Consider the following 14,859-nt stretch of genomic DNA (forward strand, 5'->3'; position numbering starts at 1 on the left):
GAAGCCTTTCGAAATTTAAAAAAGAAATTTTAAAGAAAAAAATAAATAAATTATAAAACTTCAAAAAAAATAGTACACATAAAATGGAAAACATATATAATTATAGCATTCATTGATCTGCTTAGTGTGTATCTATTGGTAAAAATTTTAATAGGTATTCATTATTAATAGGTGTCCTGGTTGCGCAAATTTTTGTAAATTTTTTGAATTTCTATTTTTAGTGAAGTCATTAAAATACTGGTATTATCACAAAAGCAAACAATGTAGGAGCGATCAAAACAAATTCTAAATGTTTACACAATAAAACTAAATAAAAGATCTTTATCGGAAACTTATTTCTGGTATATTATATTGTTTCAAATGCTGTAAAAATGTTTAAAAAGATGTCTATTAGCTTGATTTAAAATTTAAAATGTATAAAAGCTTATTTTCTACTTAAAAAATGCTACTATAATGAAATGAGATGTGTCGAAAATTATTTCATCAGCAAGGGTTTAGAGTGGAATAAATGTGTCGGCATTTGTACTGACGGTGCAGCGTCTATGACTGGGTCCAAAAATGCTGTAGTGAGGAAAATAAAGGATAAAGCAGTTGAAGCTAAATGGATACATTGTTTTTTACATAGAGAAAATTTGGCAACAAAACATCTTCCTTCTTGATTACAAGAATTTCTTTTAGCGTCGATTAAAACTGGTAATTTTAAAAAGAAAAGTGACACAAAGGCCAGATGTTTCAAAAACTCATGTGAAAGTCTAGATGCTGACCATCTGCGACTTCTTTATCTCAACGAAGTTCACTGGCTGTCGAAGGGGCAGACACTGGTTCGTCTCGTTGAATTAAAGAAGCAGGTGTTCACCCAGTAAGCAATGGTTAGCAAAGGTTAGCAATGGTAATTTTGCGATGTTTCACCGGTTTGATGAGGTCCATGAAAATGCATAGAATTCAATTTCTCTGACGAAGTATACAACCATCTTGATCTTTTGTCTATAAAGTTTCAACATTATTTTCCTGAAGATGTTCGCATCGGAAATTTATGGATTTTGAATCCTTTCATGTGTGATATTGCTTCAGAAGAAGTGAATCTTCCTACAGACACAGAAAACGAATTGCTGCAACTATCTGAAGATAGCAATTTAAAATTGGGTTTCAAAGGGAAGGAGTTTTTAGATTTTTGGATATGTGCAATTTCAAAGTACCCCGTCTTAGCAAAGCGTGTAGTAAAATTTATTTTACCATTCATCACCACTTATCTTTGCGAGTCCGTCTATTCGCATGTAACATACATTAAAAAGAAGCAAAGGAACTTAATGCTGACTCCAACCTTATCTGTCTGTCTCCAACTCAGTCTATCCAAAATCCAGCCACACATTGACATGCTTGTTGCTAAGAGACAAGTTCAAGCTTCGCACTAAACGTTTTTTATTTATTTTTTGTTAGGCATCTTACCCGTTTATTACAGTAATCTGTGAATTCGATTAGGTTCATGTTCATTTCGTTATTGTTTGTAGCTTTCATTTTGTTTTTATTATGCAAGGAAATATTTTTATGACGTTGCGATTAATCATGTTTGTTTTCGTTTATTTATTATAGAATCATAAAATACCTAATGCCTCTGGCGCAGTTTGAGTTTGACTCGACTTAATACTATTACAATTGGTATGATTTCTATTAATGATATAGTTTTGCTGAAAAACTAGTTTTTCACTGAAATTCTATTGTTTTCTGCAGGAAATATTATATTAAACATTTTATGTAAAATTAAATTAGGGGTTCCGCGGAAAAGTTGAACTTTGGAAAAGGGTTCCGCCACTAGAAAAAGGTTCAGAAGCACTGTAGTAGGTTATCAAATAGTTTGTAAAAAAGTATAGTGAGTGATCAAATAGTTTGTAAACAAGTATAGATTATTTAGAGGCGTTTAAATATTATATTCCGATAGTTAAAAAATGTTTTTAAAGTTTATATACTAATTCAATATACATAACATACTTGAAATCGAATAACAAAGTTGTGCAAACTTAATAAATGTTGAAGATCTGCTTGAGTAGTGGACTAAAATTTTTGAAGACTGAAAAAAATGTAATTGCTAGTTTTTAGCAACTTTGCATATTTATTTTATAATATAAAAACAAACAAAAATAAGTTAAACATATCTATTCACATTAGAACAATAGCTTGTATAAAATTGTGATCAAGTAGAAAGAAACTGATTAAAAATAATCAGCTAAAAAATAAAATCCTGATGAAAATATTTTGAATTTTTTTTTGATGTTTTCTCCCAAAAAAAAAAAGATTGGTGAATATACATTTGTGGAAAATATTTGGTAGTTTGTTCTGATGTCCCTAGTATTTGTTTTCTGAAGTTCTTTCTAAAATATATAATAAATAATATATAGTTGAAAGTGAAGTGTTTCTGAAGTTCCTTAAAGATACTGAGGTAGTACCAATTTATTGATATTAAACTGTATTGAACGACAAAAAAAAGAAAGCTAAAAAGGTTTGGTCTGAAGACCTGGTGTACAAATAACCTTTCGGATTTGTATCTGTATTGTATAACTCGATAACCTTAAGGTATTTTGTCTACCAGGTCCTTAGACCAAACATTTTGAGCTCTTTTATTTGTTAATCAAAAAATAATATTTAAAAAAGGTTAAAAAATATCTCTATAATATAAACCTAATTCTTTTCTTTCTCCCTTTTCTTAAATTTTCAGTTATTTATATGTGAGAGACTAAGTAGTTAATTTATGTCAAATTATTTACTACATTGTAAAAGACATAAGTTTATAAAAAATAGTTTAACTGAGTTAGCAGTAAATAGAATTGTAAAGGAATTAATTGAGTCTGGTGAAAAAAGGTAAGTTGTTTTGTACATTGGATTTTGCAAAGCCTTTTAATGTGGCTAATCTTAAATCTTTTATTTCTTAATTTAAAGTTTGTAATATAAAATGCTCAGTGCTAAGTTTAATTTGAAAGTTAGTCAAAAGATAGAAGTAGAGTTGCCAAAAAACTTGGAATACTGGAAAAACCTGGAGTTTTGTACAAAAATGACTAAAAAACCTGTAATAACCTGGAATTTTAAACAGTTTTTACAGGTTAAGTAGTAAAATTTTGATTTGATTTTAAAAATATATCATGTAGATAATTTTTTTTTATTAGCAAATTTATTTTTATTAAAAAGACACATTTAAAGTAGCTTTACAGTATATTTTCAACGTTTTTATACTATTTAATACAGTTTTTACTTTAAACTAAAAATAGACCCAAAAATGTGTACTTTCAAAAACCTGGAGGAAATTTCAAAAACCTGGAAAAAATTTGCCAAAAATATTTGGCAACCCAGTGGAAGTCAGTCTACTGTTTTAAATAGTATTGTTTTTGAGCGTTAAATTTTTTTATAAATGTTTGAATACCTCAAGGATTTTGTTTGGGTCCATTGTTGATTTTTGTGTATATTTATAACATTTTTTTAAGTGGTAAAGATCGTTAGTCAAACACTACCCTTTACACTAATAAACATTTTAAAGGCAGTAGCTAGTGTGTTACATTATATGTAATTGTATCTGCCTAGTCAACTTTTAACTTTTTATTAGCTAAAATGGTTATTCCAAAACTATCTTTTAAACAATAAAATCCTTGGTGACAAGCCATTTGCAGAGCACTCACAAGGCTAAAGTTTCAACACTATAAACCTCAAAGCATAGGGAAATTATGAAGCTCAAATACTTAAGCAAGTGTTCACCTACAAAAAATCATACCAATAATCTAACCATGTGATCACTGCCACCATAGTTAGACTACAATCAGTTGTTGAATAAGCACATTAAACTACTATAACTACATTAGAATTTAATAACAATTTTTTTTATTACTATTATACTGTGTTTTTACTAAATATTTTTTTTAAATAATGACCAACTAATAAAATAAAACAAATTAGAAAACAGCAAATATAAAATCATGTATACCCATACAAGTTGGTTTTTCTTATCATGAAACCAAAATTAGCTAAACACAGATTAGTAAAAATATGTGCAAAACTAACTAGAAATATAATAAAAAAACAAATGAACCAACTAGACACAACAAGCCAACATCCTCATGCAACTCAAATTAAATATATAAAAGCATAATTAATTCACTCAGTATATTAGATAAACTAAATTTTTAATTATATTTAAACCCATCCTTTTTTAAGGTCAAGATTTTCTAGAACACTAGTCCCTAACTTTGGGCACAAATACTTGAATAAGTTTAGGAAAAGCCCTGTTTTAGGTCTTTCGTATAAAAATCATTATGTTTTGAATGTCATGCATTGTGTGTAAGAACCATACTAACTAAAGTAAAGCAACTGTTGTCAACCTCAAATCCTCTCGAAGTATTTAATATGATCTTATAAACTTGTGTCTTAAAGGCAACATGATATTTAAGACTACCAGTTTTCACAAACAAAAAAATGATTTGAGTCAGTGCATGCACATTACAAACACATCTTATGATAACTTAAGGTGCAAAGATTAAACTGAGATTGTTTTCAGATGATGCTTGTTTGAGTTATTAACCTTGTAATTCTGACCATGTAATAGCTCTTATAAATAGGTAAGATAAATTAATAAGAGCTTGTGTAAAAGTAGATTGTTTATTACTTTTTCAACCAGAATTTTTTACTGACTAATAGAACTTAAAAATAAAAAAGAATTCATCTTAAGTAAAATAGTTTTTTGGTTGAGCTAAAAGAAAAAAAATAAATATCTAGGTGTGGTATTAGATGACAAGCTGAATTAGACGTGAATTGCAAGCAACCTTAGAGTTTTTAGCTAAAAATTGTTTTATATGTGACAGTTATCACATAAACACACTGTGCACAGTTTAAGACAGTTAAAAAAAAAATTTATTAAATCTTTTTCTTATTTTATGTAATTTTTATCACTTCCTGTACGTTTTCTTGAATTTCCTTTTTTTCTGAAGATCATGAAAACCCATTATAAAACTTTCCTTAAATCATCTTAAATTGTGCACAATGTGTTTTTTTGATAATTGCAACATGATAAAAAACAGCTGAATTCTAAGGTTCCATTTTTGGTTTCATACAGTTTGCATTAGGTTGGTTTTTGGAAAATAAAATTCTGCTAAGATCAAAGATTCTTCAAATCATCTAAAATTTGGCACAGGGTGTTTTTGTGGTGTTTGCCAAATGTAAAATAATCCCATCTGAAAACTCAAAGGTTGCCGTATTTATAAGCACCCTAATATATAGTATATATATACAATATTTAATGTTTTCTAACTTTATTTTATTTATATTTCATCGTTTTTAAAATTATATTTTAATTTAATTTTGTATTTTTCAGAATCTTCAATTTTGTTAATTATTTTACAAAGTTTTTATTAGTGTTATTACAGTTAGTAGTTGTATAACATTTTTGTTAAGATAGTGTTACAAGGATAATGTATTTAACATTATACTAGTTTAATGCACTTTTTAAACAGCTGATTGTTGGTTCACTCTTGTGACAGTGATCACATACAGTTGGGTTGTTGATGTCTGTGGTTTTATTTTAGCACCAGTGAAAGCTTGTTCAAGGATTTGAGTTTCATGATTTTCCTACATTTTGTGGTTTTTATAGTCAAGATTTTAGCCTTGTGAATGTTCTCCAAATGGCATGTCATTAAAGGTGTTTTTTTTTTGTTTAAAAGATAGTTTTGTTTTTAAATTTTTGTTAATAAAAAGTTATTAATTTTTGGGAAGATGAAATTAAACATGAAGTAATACACTTGCTTATCCCCAAAAAATTTCTCTGCTGCAAAAGGTAGAGCGTGAGAGTGATGATTTAGGATAAAAAAATGATACTTCAAGTTCAACCTTGAAAGTTTTATTAAGCTGAATTAATTTAAGTCTAATACTTCATTTTCAATGACTGCAATAATCTGTCTCTGGCTACAAATTCATTTATATCTTCCTATGTGACTGTGTTAAATATATAAAATTTTAAACCAGAACTTATTAAGTAGGTACTTTTTAGCAGTTTTAAAATTTAGCATTTTAGTGAAAGATAAGTAGGTGTACTAATGAAGTTTTTTAGAAAAATCACAATGGAATATTCAAGCTTTTATAAAAGCGCCACTCATATTTACTTACATATTCAAACATAAGTAACTTATGTTTGAAATGTGGTTTTACAAGGATTTAAAACAATAGTTCAATTAGTTCAATTAAAAAAAGTTGTTATTATACAAAGAATTAAATATAACACTTAAAACATATTTTCAAGCAAATACTTTAAATTTTTAGTTTTCTTGGTCTAATTAAAAATCTGAATAATAAATAATGGTTATAAGTTAAACTTACAAAACTTTTTTAAAGCTCTTTAATGTTCATGCTATATTCTTAGTTAATTAAATTTTTAATTATAAGTATAACTACTGTAATTTGTTTCAGAGGTTAATAAGTTGATAATCTAAAAAAAATGGAGGTTGGAGATGCTGGCAAAACTAATGGAAGTTCTGAATGTATACATATAGAAGTATGTCAAAAGGAAACAAGTGTAAAAACAAAAGAAGAAATAGTTAGTAATATGAAGATGTTCATGTTGAATGACTCTTTGTTTAAAGAAAACAAATACATGACTGACAATGTAAAAAGTTTTAATATTTGGGACTCTAAAGGAGAAATTGTGCAAAACTTTAACTCTGATATAACGGATGAGAAAATCAAATTCCATGTTTACAGGCTTCAAAGTGATCAAGAGGAACTTGCCATGGAAGATTGCGATGAAAACGAAGTGCAAGCTGCTGGCCACTGGTCACTACCGCACACGAATTTCCACAACATGTGGGACACTTTAATATATGACACTGACATCAAAGAAAACCTGCTCAACTATTCTTCTTCAATGCTCAAGTTTTCCGACAAGGGGATAAACCAGGACTTGATTTCTTGGAACCGTGTTGTCTTGCTTCATGGACCACCTGGTACTGGAAAAACCTCTTTGTGCAAAGCCCTAGCTCAAAAATTGTCTGTTAGACTATCTAAGCGATATGAGTACACATGTTTACTTGAAATAAACAGTCATAGCTTGTTTTCAAAATGGTTTTCTGAAAGTGGAAAATTAGTTCAAAAAATGTTTCAAAAAGTATGTTTTTTTTAATACTTACTTACAAAGTTTTTTTATTACAACCAGTTTACAAATTTGAATAAAATACTTATGTTTTTAGTGTATGTAGATATTTTCTACCTAGCTCTTATTCTTAATTTAAGTATATTCTTATTAATTTTCTTTTAACTTTTAGTAAAAAAAGGCTCTTTAAACTTTCATGTCACAAAAATAAGAATAACTTGTACTACAATTAGATTAAAGTTTAGTAATACTTATTTGATAAACCAATATTTTTTCAGATAATAAGTTTAAATTGATAAATTAATTTTCTTTTAAAAATCATTTATTATTAATTTTGATGAAAAAAAAGTCTAGTAGCTTTTGACTTCATTCAATTTAAATCTATTAGACAACATAATTAAATATTTTTTTTTCTAATACTTGTTACAGTTAAGTTAAAAAAAGTATTTCACTAAAGATAATCATAAGCTATTATTTTTATTAGTAAAAATAGGTTCTTCAAATTTCAATGTCACAAAAGTAAGAATAACTTGCACTACAATTAGATTAAAGTTTACTAGTATTTTTTAAGTAAACCTATGTTTTTTTAATAATACATTTTAATTAATTGATTAATTTTCTTTTAACATTTATTGATTATTATTTTTGATTAAAAAACAAAGTATAGTATTTTTGCCTTAGTTCAATTTAAATCTGTTAGACAACTTAAATTAATAATGTTTTTGTAAAATACATGTTACAGCTTAGATTAAGAAATATTATTTCAATAAATATAAACCAAATAAGCATAATATAATTCAAAAGTTGCGTAATGATTGTGTATAAGTATCTTAAAATTTAATTTTAAAATAATATTTCCGCATAAAGCAATTACTGTTACTGTTTTTTATAATAAGTTTTCAATATTTAAATGATAATTTTTGTTTAGGTTTTTATTAAGTGAAATAAAGTATTACATTAAAAAGTATACTTGCAGGATTAAAAAAAAAATTTCAAGTAGTGATATTAGAATTTAAACCGTGTAAAATGGTTAATACTTACATTTGTTATCATGAACAACTTGTTATGCATGTTTACTTAAATAAGTTATTTTACTTTACACTTAAAGAAAAAAATATAACATACAAAACTCTAAAAAAGTAGCATACTTTTTATTTAGTTATAAAAATTAAAAAATATTAAAAACTTAGAAATTTTGAAGTATGTTAGTTTAAAAATAAAAAAACTGGAATTATTTTACTCTTTTATTATTGCTCAAACTTGATATTTCATTAAATGTTAAAATATGTTCAAATAAGTAATTATAAATTGTTTAAGATATAAATAATAGATATTTAAAAAAATCAGTTAAGTAACTTTAATTTAATAAAACTTTTACTATACTGAAGGAATTAACAAAATTACAGTAAGTGTGGATTTAATGGTAATTGTTAAATCTGGTCTTATAAGATTTATAAATTCCCCAACGTTTTTTTTTTACTAATTTCAGTATTTTCATTGTTTTTTATAACTAGTTTTGAATTTAATAACTTTCATTTTACCAAAACTGCCACTTCATTAGCTGTGTTTTAATTTTTATACCAGAAAGACTTATTTATATTAAATTAATTAAGTACTGTTTATAAATCATACATCAACTTTAAAGTTGTATATATATATATATATATAAGTTTTATTTTAGTTAATGTTAAATTTGATATGCTAATTTTTTATCTAGTATAGGTATTTTTTTATTAGTTTGTAAAACTCAATGTACTTGTCTGTAGTATATATTAAAATAAACTTATATTAAAACGTACTGTTATGTACGCTTATAAAACAAAATTTTCAACAATAATGGTGCTATAAATAAGATGAAAAATAAATAACTCTTAAAATGTGCGATTGGAGATAATAGTTTTTTTATTTTAAAATTATACTTTTTTTTTGAACATAAATTTTAAAATAAAATTTAGTGGTTTCAAGTTCGCATAGATGTATAAATACTATTCCATTAGTTAGTAGTAAAATAAAGTGTAACTCAAGATGTTTATCTAAGTACAAGCAACTTACTTGAACATAATAGTATACCTATAAATCTAAATCAACACTGGCTTGCTACTTTGCTTAAAAAAAACTATTTCTGTTTTATTGATTTCAAATCAGAAGTCTTCTATCAATAGCTTCGCAATTTTAATTAACGTAAAAGCAAATTTAATGACCTTTAAATTTATTCAGGTAGAAGAAATGCTGGAGGACCCCTCCCACCTCGTCTGCTTGCTTATCGACGAAGTCGAAAGCCTGACGGCAGCCCGCACAAACGTCGACTCTGGCGTGGAACCGTCCGACGCGATCCGGGTCGTCAACGCTGTGCTGACCCGCATTGACAAGTTGAAGAACTACCCCAACTTGCTCATACTCACCACTTCCAACGTCACCGGTAAAATTGACCTGGCCTTTGTGGACCGCGCCGACATAAAGTTCTTCGTGGGCAACCCCTCCCCCCTGGCCATCTACAGCATCCTCAAATCGTGCATCGACGAGCTAATGAGAGTCAAGATAGTCTCGCCGGCCCCGGTGCCGATGAAGCAGGCGTCGGACCTGCACCTGTCCAGCGGGGAGGGACCGGACAACGCCAGCCAGTGCTTGTGGGACATCGCCAACAAGAGTGTGGGGCTTTCTGGCAGGACGTTAAGAAAGCTGCCCTTCCTCGCCTACGCCAAGTTCCTGCACAGCAGCACGGGGGAAGTGGCGATACTGCAGTTCCTGCAGGCGCTTTCGAGGTCGGTGGACGTCCAGTTCAAGGAGAGGCACCACCTCTGCAATGGGGACAAAGCGAGTCCGATGAACTGACGAGTGATTCAAAGTAAAATGAGAAAATAAACTTTTGTAGTGTCTGTGAACTTTTTGCTGCTCACCTACTACTTGTTTTACTGTGTACTGCCCAAAAAAGTGTGTTTAGAGAATTATTAATTTTTAAAATGCAGTTGATGAAGGTTTTGAAATAAGTTTTGTTAAGTTTGAAAACATGTAATTATGAAATCAATAGAAGCTCGAAAGCTAGATGTTTTTATTTGCACATTTTGTTTTATTTACATATTAAGAATATTCTTTTAAGTTCTTTTTGCTCCACATTATACGTCAAATTCTGCACAAACTTAAAGGTTTGCTAAATTTTTTAAGTTATTTGTTTTTTATTAGTATTTGAAAAATTATAAGTATGTTCTAATTTGTTATGTATGAAATTGAATAATGTTTAGTATTTATTTTAAATATTTATACATTTTATTTTAACACTTATTTATTTTAACTTTGATACCAAGCTTTGATTTTAGTAGTTTTTATTTTTTTAAGTTTCTTACATTTGTATTTATATTTTGTTACATTGCTTTAGTTTAGCCCTTAGCCTTCTTATTGTTCTAAAATATATTTCATTAAAACCTTTTATGTTGGTTTATCTTTAAAGTAGCCCAGTGAATCTTTTGTAAAATTATCCTTGTAGAAGGATAATAACAGAAGAAATAATCCTTTTGGTTACATTTTGTTTAATTGATGATTAGAAGTGTCAACTTTTTGTTGAAGTACTTGTTTGAATATACAAACGAACCGTCTTGGATTCATTTACAAATATATATTTATTTTTTTAAATATATTATATTTTTTGGTTGAAAAAATCTATTAGATACGTTAAAAAGAGAATATTTAAGTTTTTAGTCTTGTGGTTGTTTGAAAGTTTAAGCACGTGAATTTTTTATTTAAAAACTAACTTGGCAAGATATAAACCATAACATATCATTGATTGAAATAATATATTTCCAATTTAATTAAAAAAAATCAAAATTGATATACAGAACCATTGAAAACAAACCAACTGTTCTGTTCCTTTTAATTTTATTATTTTCCCTACTTAACCTCTAATCTTTTTTAGTTTTAGCTAATTTATTAGAAATTCAAGAAAAATCTTACAATATTAAAAGCTGTAAGGCATTTCTAACAATGTATTTCTTCTAAATGAAACTAGTTATCAACTGGCAGTATCAAGAAAAACTTTTTTAAAACTATATTATCAATGTAAAGTAAAGCGTAATTAAACATAAGGTTTTGCTCGAGTTTCTTTTAATCAAATATGTTTAAAAGACTTATAATATAACAAGTACTTATAAAACCCCTGTTCAAGCATATTGCACAAAAATTGAAGCAAAGCTGTAAACAAACTATACAATTTAAAGATTAAATGAAACATTTCAACCCCTATTTGGTTATACCTGTGTAACAATTTAGTTTATTTGAACATACTACTTAAACATAACTGCTTCATGTTTTATCTTCGTAATCCATTTGTTGATTGATGACTGTAAGTTTTTCGGTTGTGACTAACTGATGAGTCCTAATCAGGACGAAACCTGTCTCAGTCTACCGAAGGCATGTGGTCTGATGATCGAATCGGTGTGATCAAACCTTGTTTTACTTAATTTGCAGTAGTGACTTACAAAATAATGCAAATAATTTTTATGCTATTGCATTCAAATGCAATCAGTTAGATAAGTCAAATACATTATGAAGAAATGTTTAAAAACTTTTGAGTTGCGTAAGGTTCGCAGAACTGAAGTGCTTCTGATTAAAATATAATAATTTTCAAACATTTCAAGTTTGAAAAAATACCAATACATATTTTCATAGCTGACTGCGTTTACTGTTGATCATAATGTTTACTGGAATGTTATGTTGGATTGCAGGTCGTTTCGTGCAAGAATTTCTATAATTAAATCATAAGTGTACATTTTTTCAAATACATTAAAAATGTTTAGTGAGTTACTTCATAGTACTTTTTTTAGTTTGACGTAATTTTTATATTGTAGTTTTAAAAAAAGCTGACAAGATTAGTCTTTGTAGTAAAATGTTAATTACTGTATACATGATAATTTTCACTCGAGTTCTTCATAGAAGTTAAAGTTTAAAAATTGATATTAAAAAATATATAATGTCTTTGTTTTTAATTCATTAATGTTGTTTAAAACTCCATTGTTTTTATTAGGTTTATTTAAATTGGATAACTGATTCTGAAACTGTAAGTACGCACTTATGATCTGAATGCGTGTTTAAACGTCAAATTACTGTACTGTTACTATGATTTAAAACCGCAGCAACTAAACTAAAAATCGATACAAGTTTATTTACATTAGTGACAACCTCTAATTATAGCGTTCAAAAATTTGTAACTAATTTATAGTAATTTAATTTAAAATATCTTTAAGTTAGTTTCAAATTAATCATACTAACTATATATAATTATAAAAAAAAAGAACTTTAAACAAACAAGTGTATATAATTTTTTTTTCAAAAAACAGAAAATTCTATAAGTTTTCAAGATTATCGATTTTACTTTTAAAATTTAAAGTCTTCGATTTTATGAAAATTTTTGTACCATACAATACTTAAAATAGTACAAAATACTTTTTTTAATGGCATAAGCATATAATTGAGTTGTTTTTGATAATAGTTTTAACTATCTTTTTCTGGGTTTAAGTGTATACTGATTTGAAACTTTTAGACTATTTTCATAAAATAACACAAAGAATGTTTATAAAAGTAATACAACACAAGGAACTGTTAAATAACTGCAACAGTATTTTTAAGGGTGTATCTATAAAACAACTTTTTTTTAAAGATAAACTCTGAAAAAGTTTTTTTATACTGTAGAAATGTAAAAATTTTGATCAAAATAAGTTAAAAAAAGTCTTGTATATAACAAACTATTTTAACTCATTGTGTTGTACTATAATTTTTTTTGTAGAATTTTATCAAAGAAATTAAATGATGTTGGTTAAAACTTAAAAAACTTTTATGTAGTTTACTTTTACTAGGAAATCGAAAAAATATATTAAAAGCAAACATAAAAATCAGCATTTTTGAAACTGTAAAAGAATTATAAAAACTTTAAAACTTTTTATAACTATATTGCTAAAGAACTAATAACAAAGGAATGCTCCAGAAATGCATGGTATGTTGCTTAAGCACATTTATTTTTAGGTTAGTTTAAAAAAAAAAACTTAACCTCATGTAACTTCAACATCTACCTGCAACAAGACAAAATGATCGCTACGATTGCTGTTCTTAACTTAATAATTACTTTTAAAGCAAGTTATTTTTCTACAAACATAGCTATACAGGCTATGAGCAAATAATAAGTAACAACACAGTTTTAATACTTAGAAATTATTAGTTTACAATGTGCCTCATGTACGAAGCAATGGCCACAATTTGATCATAATTACATGATAGTGATTAAAACTTGACTTTTCTTAGTATAAATATTTTTGTCCATGTTGTTTAATAAAGTTTGTTGTTGTAGTCATTGTCTTTAACTTATGATAATAATCTTTAACAGAATTTGTATTTTTGAGTTGCTGTTAAATTTTTCCTAGTTCTATGCTCAGTATAAAATACTTAAATGTAAAAAGTTTAAGTCTATTGAAATAGAAGTACGTATAATTTTATTGATAGACTGTTTAATAAATTGTTTTCAGATTATTTTTTTATTTACTTAATGTTAAACAACTCTATGAAGAAAACTAAAAACAAAAATTTACAGATGTATACAACTATTACTAACTTTGTTGTAAAAAACAAGTTTTATGTGAATCGCTTTTAAGTTATAGATAAATCAAGAACATCATGAATGTTTAGTACCTGCAAAGCCTAAATTTATAGTAAAAAAAGGTTATTGAGTGAACAATTGATTGAATATGCACAATAACTAGACAAAAATAAGTGCAAACTTGTTGAGCTTAAAAATCAATTGCAAATTATATTTTAATTAACCAAATAAAATATAGATATGAATAATTTTGCGAAAATATTTAAAACAGCACTATAATTTGACATTTAATCAAAGTTATTCCAAAAAAAGGAAGTTTATTAAGATTGTTTATATGTGTTGAAGAAAATTTTCTAGACTAAACAATAGCGAACATTATTTGTGCAATTATTTACTCTCTACACTTAATTAAAAGTATAACTTTAGTTTAATATGAAATAAAGAAAAATAACAAACAATGCTAAAAGCTATGTTTGATGGACTAAAATGAAAACTATAGTTGTTCTAATAAGTAAAATATGTAACTAAATCTATCAACGTAAAAACATTTTGTTTCATTTTTGTTTTTAGAAAATAAGTAGCACTACAAAACTTGTTTTATAACAAATTTTAGCCTACAAAAATGGTTCAATTTAAAAAATACAGAATACTATGTAATCAGATATTGTATAAAACCATAATTCTTGATTTTGTTTAAAAGTTTTTTTTTCAAAAAAAATAGTACAGTATCGTCAAATATTAAAACACAACCTGTTGATGTTTATTTTATGTATTACAAGTACGAAATTTTAACTTACTACTTTAACACCAAATAGAATCTTGAGTCTGTTATATACAAGGCGTTTTCAGACCTTATCTATTAACTAGAGCAGGGCTTTCTAAAATTATCAACTAACTTTCTTACTTTTTAGATAAAAAGAAAATTGTCCACTTGATCGAATGTAATTTTAGAAGAGTATTTCAAACGTAACTACAAGTTACACATCATAAAATATAATAGTGTATTAATAAAAAGTATATTTTTAGTATAAAGGGCAATATAAAACAATTTTACTACTCGCAAAGAGGGGCGTTGAATTTTTTCAGTAAGTTGCACAGTTTTTTATTTAATAATAGAGTATTTTGTACAGTATCTTTTTATGAAACATTTTTAATGATACATAACTGT

At 26.8% G+C, this 14,859-nt stretch overlaps 2 protein-coding genes across 2 annotated transcripts; both read left to right on the top strand.

Annotated features, from left to right (window-relative positions):
• Positions 1-458: 458 nt before the first annotated feature.
• On the top strand, positions 459-863 carry LOC145832277 (SCAN domain-containing protein 3-like). Its single transcript, XM_082939595.1, has 2 exons — positions 459-612; positions 679-863. Exons 1-2 carry the CDS (start codon positions 459-461, stop codon positions 861-863), a joined length of 339 nt encoding a protein of 112 aa, XP_082795721.1.
• A 5,577-nt stretch (positions 864-6,440) lies between these two features.
• LOC145831411 (pachytene checkpoint protein 2 homolog) lies at positions 6,441-10,503 on the top strand. Its single transcript, XM_082938666.1, has 2 exons — positions 6,441-7,129; positions 9,332-10,503. The coding sequence occupies exons 1-2, from the start codon at positions 6,464-6,466 to the stop codon at positions 9,944-9,946; spliced, it is 1,281 nt and encodes a 426-aa protein (XP_082794792.1). The 5' UTR covers positions 6,441-6,463; the 3' UTR covers positions 9,947-10,503.
• Positions 10,504-14,859: the final 4,356 nt, after the last annotated feature.

The sequence above is a fragment of the Thalia democratica genome, chromosome 3, assembly GCF_965202585.1.
Source record: "Thalia democratica chromosome 3, ktThaDemo2.hap1.1, whole genome shotgun sequence".
NCBI lineage: Eukaryota > Metazoa > Chordata > Thaliacea > Salpida > Salpidae > Thalia > Thalia democratica.